This window comes from Dipodomys ordii, unplaced genomic scaffold (assembly GCF_000151885.1).
Source record: "Dipodomys ordii isolate 6190 unplaced genomic scaffold, Dord_2.0 Scaffold159, whole genome shotgun sequence".
NCBI classification, from domain to species: Eukaryota; Metazoa; Chordata; class Mammalia; order Rodentia; family Heteromyidae; genus Dipodomys; species Dipodomys ordii.
Window position 1 is genome coordinate 1563470 of NW_012267375.1, and position 5198 is coordinate 1568667.

General features: G+C 52.8%; 1 protein-coding gene across 1 annotated transcript in view; it reads left to right on the forward strand.

Annotated features, from left to right (window-relative positions):
* Nucleotides 1-5198, forward strand: part of Dip2a (DIP2 disco-interacting protein 2 homolog A (Drosophila)) — a 118169-nt gene that overhangs the window by 106299 nt on the left and 6672 nt on the right. The window contains exons 32-34 of the mRNA XM_013032906.1: nucleotides 379-440; nucleotides 1201-1258; nucleotides 3751-3825. Of these exons, the coding sequence (XP_012888360.1) occupies nucleotides 379-440; nucleotides 1201-1258; nucleotides 3751-3825 (195 nt within the window). The remainder of the gene's footprint in view (nucleotides 1-378; nucleotides 441-1200; nucleotides 1259-3750; nucleotides 3826-5198) is intronic.

Sequence of the window (5198 nt, forward strand, 5' to 3'; positions counted from 1 at the left end):
CCCCTGTGCTGTCCCTGGTCAGTGCCAGTGGAAATGTCCCCATGAGTGGACCCTCCCCTGTGCTGTCCCTGGTCAGTGCCAGTGGAAATGTCCCCGGCCGCCCTGAGGCTTCCCTCATATCGGTAGACCAGTGGGATAGGAAATTGGTAGAGCTGACATGAAAATCATGTGACCTGACGTTGCCATTCAGTATTATTGCATGTGTCACTCCTAATTGTCAAGCCATGTAGATATATGGGTGGATGTCCAGGACCCTGCGCTCTGGGATAGTCTGGCTGCAAGAAGCAGAGCTGCCCATGTTGGCAGCCCTCACGCCACCCCTGCCCAGGAGCTGAGGCCGTGAGGGTCCTGAAGGAAGTTCTTCTGATATTCTTGCAGGGCACAGCTGGCCCAGACCCCACAACTGTCTACGTGGACATGCGGGCCCTACGCCACGACAGGTAATGCCCCTCTCCTTGCCTGCCTCTTTGGAGCAAAGTGACACAGGCTGTGTGTGCCCTGAATGTATCTCAAGGCCCAATGCACTAGTGAACAGCTGGCCGTGTTGGGCTCCAGAGGCCCAGGTGTCAGTAGATGTCTGGCTGAGTTGGGGACGTGTGTACTGAGACCAGGGTCAGCACTGTGGGCTTACTCAGGCTGTGGGAGAGACGGACTTCTGCCTCTGCCTCAAACACTCTTTGTATTTAATCCACACAGTGCTGCAGGTAATAGGAGCGACCATACATTAGATAGTTGCCTTTCATGGGACAGGAAAACTAGCTAACGACAAGAACTTTCTTACCTGAACTTTCTTGTTTAGCATCTGCTTTAGTTTTCACATCAGAAACATGTTCTGGGTCCTGGTATGTGTTGCTGGCCTTCCATGTGTATGTTCAGGGTCCTTCCTTGATGGAAAGCTTGAAAGCTATTTTTGATCCTCACACGTTGCTACACTGCAAACAGTTGGTACGGCTCACTGGCTGGGTCCCCTGAGCAGGCCCACAGCACAGCGCCCACCATGAGCATAGGGTGGACGGGAAGTAGCCCTGGGACCAGGGCCATCGGTAACTCAGCACCCAGACTGTTGCCTAAGATGCTTTATGGCAACAGATTACCCTAGAGCCTCTCATCACCTTATGAGTTGCTTGGCTTTTTTTTTTTAATGGGAATTACTGTCTGTGTAAGTGAATTCTATTTTGAAATCTTCCCCTGCAATTCCAGGGTTCGTTTGGTGGAACGGGGTTCTCCGCACAGTCTGCCGTTGATGGAGTCTGGAAAGGTAGCACGCAGGATTCCTATGCTTCCAGCTTGCCAGTCCCATCGCCAGCACCCCCTGGTGGGCAGTTGTGGCCATGCGCTCCTGGTGTACATGTTGGCTGGCCTCTGGCATGGCTGGGAGGCTGCACTTTCCTCCTCACTGCAGGCACCGAGAGTGAAGCCAGTCTAAGTTGGGAACACATGGATCTCAATAGAGGGAGCGCTCGAGGGTGGGAGCAGAGGAGCTGCTGCTGCGCCAGGGGGTGGGAGACTGCAGGGAGACCGGCCGCTGGCTGGCCTGCATTCACACAGAGCCGTCACAGGCGCCCAGCTCCCCCACAGCCCAGGTCCTAAGGGAGACACCTGCAGGCCATAGTGGAGGAGACAGCTTGAGGAGTAAGGGTAAGCCCTCCCTTCAGCTTCCAGTCACAGCGGTGGCTGTCCCGGGACCGAGGACGGGGAGCTCATGCCCTAGGTCAAGGTGGCAGCAAAGAAGAGGCTTCTTCATGGCTCACTGCAAGGATTGATTCTGGAATGGGGAAGAATGGGCGGCGCTATGAGACAGCTTAAGGGTGCTCAGGTTAAAACTGAGCTGCTGAGCCTGGCGCTGGTGACTCACACCTGTAATCCTAGCTACTCAGGAAGCCAGCCCAGGCAAGAAAGTAGAAAGTATGTGAGACTCTTATCTCTAATCGCCAAAAGCCAGAGGTGGAGCTATGGCTCAAGTCGTAGAATGTTAACCTCAAGCAATATATACGCACATACACATACACATAGCACATATATATATATATATATGTATGTGTGTGTGTGTATACACACACACACACACACACACACACACACACACATACATATGTATCAGGGATGGTGCCCAGGCCCTGAATTCAAGCCCAAGAGGACAGGCACATAACAAAAAACCCAGAGCTGTTCAAAGGGATCAGCAGATATAGGCTCAGGGGACCAGGCATCCTTGGAACCAGAAAAAGTTCAAAAGGATGGCTAAGAAGATTGAGATTGACAGGTTATGGAGGGGTAGGCAGCATGTCCTAGTATGGCTGGGGACCCAAGAGCTAGTCCCAAGCACGCAGATCCTCCTGGGTACTGTGGCAGGGCCCAGGTGGGAGCTACTGGGAGGCCAGTAGGCTGTGCTAGAGCTGAGGGACAGATGAGCATAGGAAGGGGCAGAGTCTCACCAAGCTCACGTTCCCTGTCCACATCTTGCAGTCGCTTTGAGAAACAGACCATCTGAGAGCCAGATCAGATGTGGTCCAGAGAGTAGTGGTCCATTTGTGTGAAGAGCTGAGACTCTGGGCTCCTTCTGAGCTGGAGTTCATGCACGATGTTGCAGTCCTTTGTGTCAACTTTGCATGTTTCTCTGTGTGACAATTCTCAGAGTCTCCTCAGTACCTGCTCCCATGTTGCTATGTGTGGCTGTACTGTAATGGTTTTACCCCTTCGTTGTTTCTTTTCCCTCCCTCTACTGTGTTGCTGATAAATTGAGATTTGACTTTAGGGTTAAGATGAGCCACAAGGGGACAGGGTAGGAGTTCCAGTTGCATTCTGGGAGACGGGACAGCGCTAGCAGGACAGGACAGAGCAAAGAAGGGCCTGGGGCCCACCACAGGCACATCCCTTCTCGTGGTCCCTGGTCCCTGTTCCATCTGCAGGAGGTCCACACTGTCATTGCCCTGTTTCATACTGGTGAGACTGAGATGCAGTACATAGCCAAGATTGTGCAGCAGGTGATCTATCTTGAGCCCAAGAGTCACTGGGTCTGGACGTGGGAGCATGCACAGTGACACAGCCTCCACCCAGGCTGCATTAGTCAGTATATAGTCACAGTGCAGGCCTTCTGAATAGGCAGGACCCTGGGGAAGGAGGAGGCTCAACCCAGTTAACAGACTTGACCCTCCCACAAGACTGGCTGCCTACTGGTGGTGGCAGAGGGTCCTCTGCCTTAGTAGTCGCCCAGGGTCAGCAGGCTAAACCAGAATACTCCCCTCCCCTCCCAACAAAGAAAGACAGCCCGTGTTTGCAAGAACTAGGGCTATTTTGTTCAGATTCACAACTTCTTTCTTTTTTATGGTCCTGGGGCTTGAACTCAGGGCCAGGACTCTGTCTTGGAGCCTCTCTGTGTTCAAGGCTACTGCTCTACCATTTGAGCCATAGTGCCACTTTCGGATTTTTCTGAGTAGTTCATTAGAGATAAAGAGACTTTTCTGTCTGGGTTGGCTTTGAAACGTGCTCCTCAAATCTCAGCCTGTTGAGTAGCTAGGAGTTATAGGCCACTGGCGTCTGGCTACAATTTATTTCTATCATCTTTTCATCTCTCTTTTTAAAAAAATTTTTGAAGTTAGGTTTGGAGTGGCTTTTTAACTTTGCAGCCTGCTGTGAGCATGTCAGTCCTTGGACTGGTTTCCAAGGGAAGCTTTGTTCCCACCACCACTGCACCAGGAGTCTTGTATTATTTATTTTCTCCAATGAGGACCTTTAACAGCTCTCTTCTTCCAGATCCTTCCCGGGGTAAAGGTCATCATTGCACACACTGAGACCAAAGGGCCCCTTGGAGACTCACACCTGGGCGAGGTGAGTGCTAGCTAAGGCTCCCTGGCTTTGCTCTTCTTCTTTACTGCCCCAGACTGAAGCGTTGTAAGCCCTGTGGTCACATATGTGTGGGATTCCAAAAGCTGTGTGCTCCTAGACCTATGTGGGTTTCAGGGTGTCATAGGTCAAGCTACCTCTCCCTATGTTTACCTGCCAGCAGAGGGAGACTTGATTTGGGAGGTCAAGGGACCAGGAGCAGCAGAAGAGCAGGGGCCTGGCAGAGCCCATCAGTGTCCCAGTAAGACTTTACATCAGAGACTCGGGCCCTGGCTGTGCAGAGGCCTTACTGTAGTGGCCCGCAGACCTGGACAGGCAGGGTCCTCACAGGCTGGCGGTGGGCAGCCTCACTTGCAGGCAGTACATGGACAGCCCTTCACCTTACTCTGTGTTCGCATAGGCCACATCCTGAACGACCAGGCTAATCGGTTACAGAAGTGGGAGGCACTGCCCTAGTCCCCACACTTGAGGAATGTATGCTCAAATTGTTGTCCTTCCCTCAGCTGGGCACGGACACTCTGGTTTCTGCCGTGAGGCCAGCCTGGGAACTTGCAGTGAGTGGTGCCTGGGGTGTTCTGTGACTGACAGACCCCCTGGGCTTACTCCACCAGACAGGTTAGCGTGTGAAGCCATGGTTCCCCTCACGGTACCAGTGTTGTGTGAGAAATTGCCCTCAGCCCTAGTCCTGAGTGTGAATGGCATGAAACGCACCCCCTTGCACCCCAGTCCTGGCTAGCAGAACTCCAGTCTAGAAGAGGGACAGGGAGCCCCTCCCTCATGGCAGCTGCCTCTTCTGGATACTTCTGGGTGGTGGTCTCAGTGTTAAGGAGCTGTCTGGGTTCTGCATGGGCCCTGTGTTTAGGAGCCCTGTGACCCTGGACTATCTGTGCATGCCTCTAGCCTTTGGTCTGTGCATGGATGCACACAAACACATGTGAGCCGTCCACATGGGTGTACGTGACTACGTGTGCATGGGCTGGTGTGGACGTGGTGCACCCTTTGTCTTGTCAGGCCATTGCTCTATTTCAGTCTACTCTGAGTGACCCCCACTCCTTTAACCTGCCCCTGCTGTGAACATTAGACCAACCTAGCCCTCTTGTACTGTCAGCATGATGAGATACAGCATGTGAAGTACTTCTGTACACATGCTCCAAGGACAGTGACTTAGTGGTGTCACTGCAGGGCAGTTATGGAATTCAGTGACCTGGCTGTGTCACTGCAGGACAAGTATGGAGGACAGTGACCTGGCCGTGTCACTGCAGGGCAGTTATGGAGGACAGTGACCTGGCTGTGTCACTGCAGGAAAAATACAGAGGACGGTGACCTGGCTGTGTCACTGCAGGACAAGTACAGAGGAC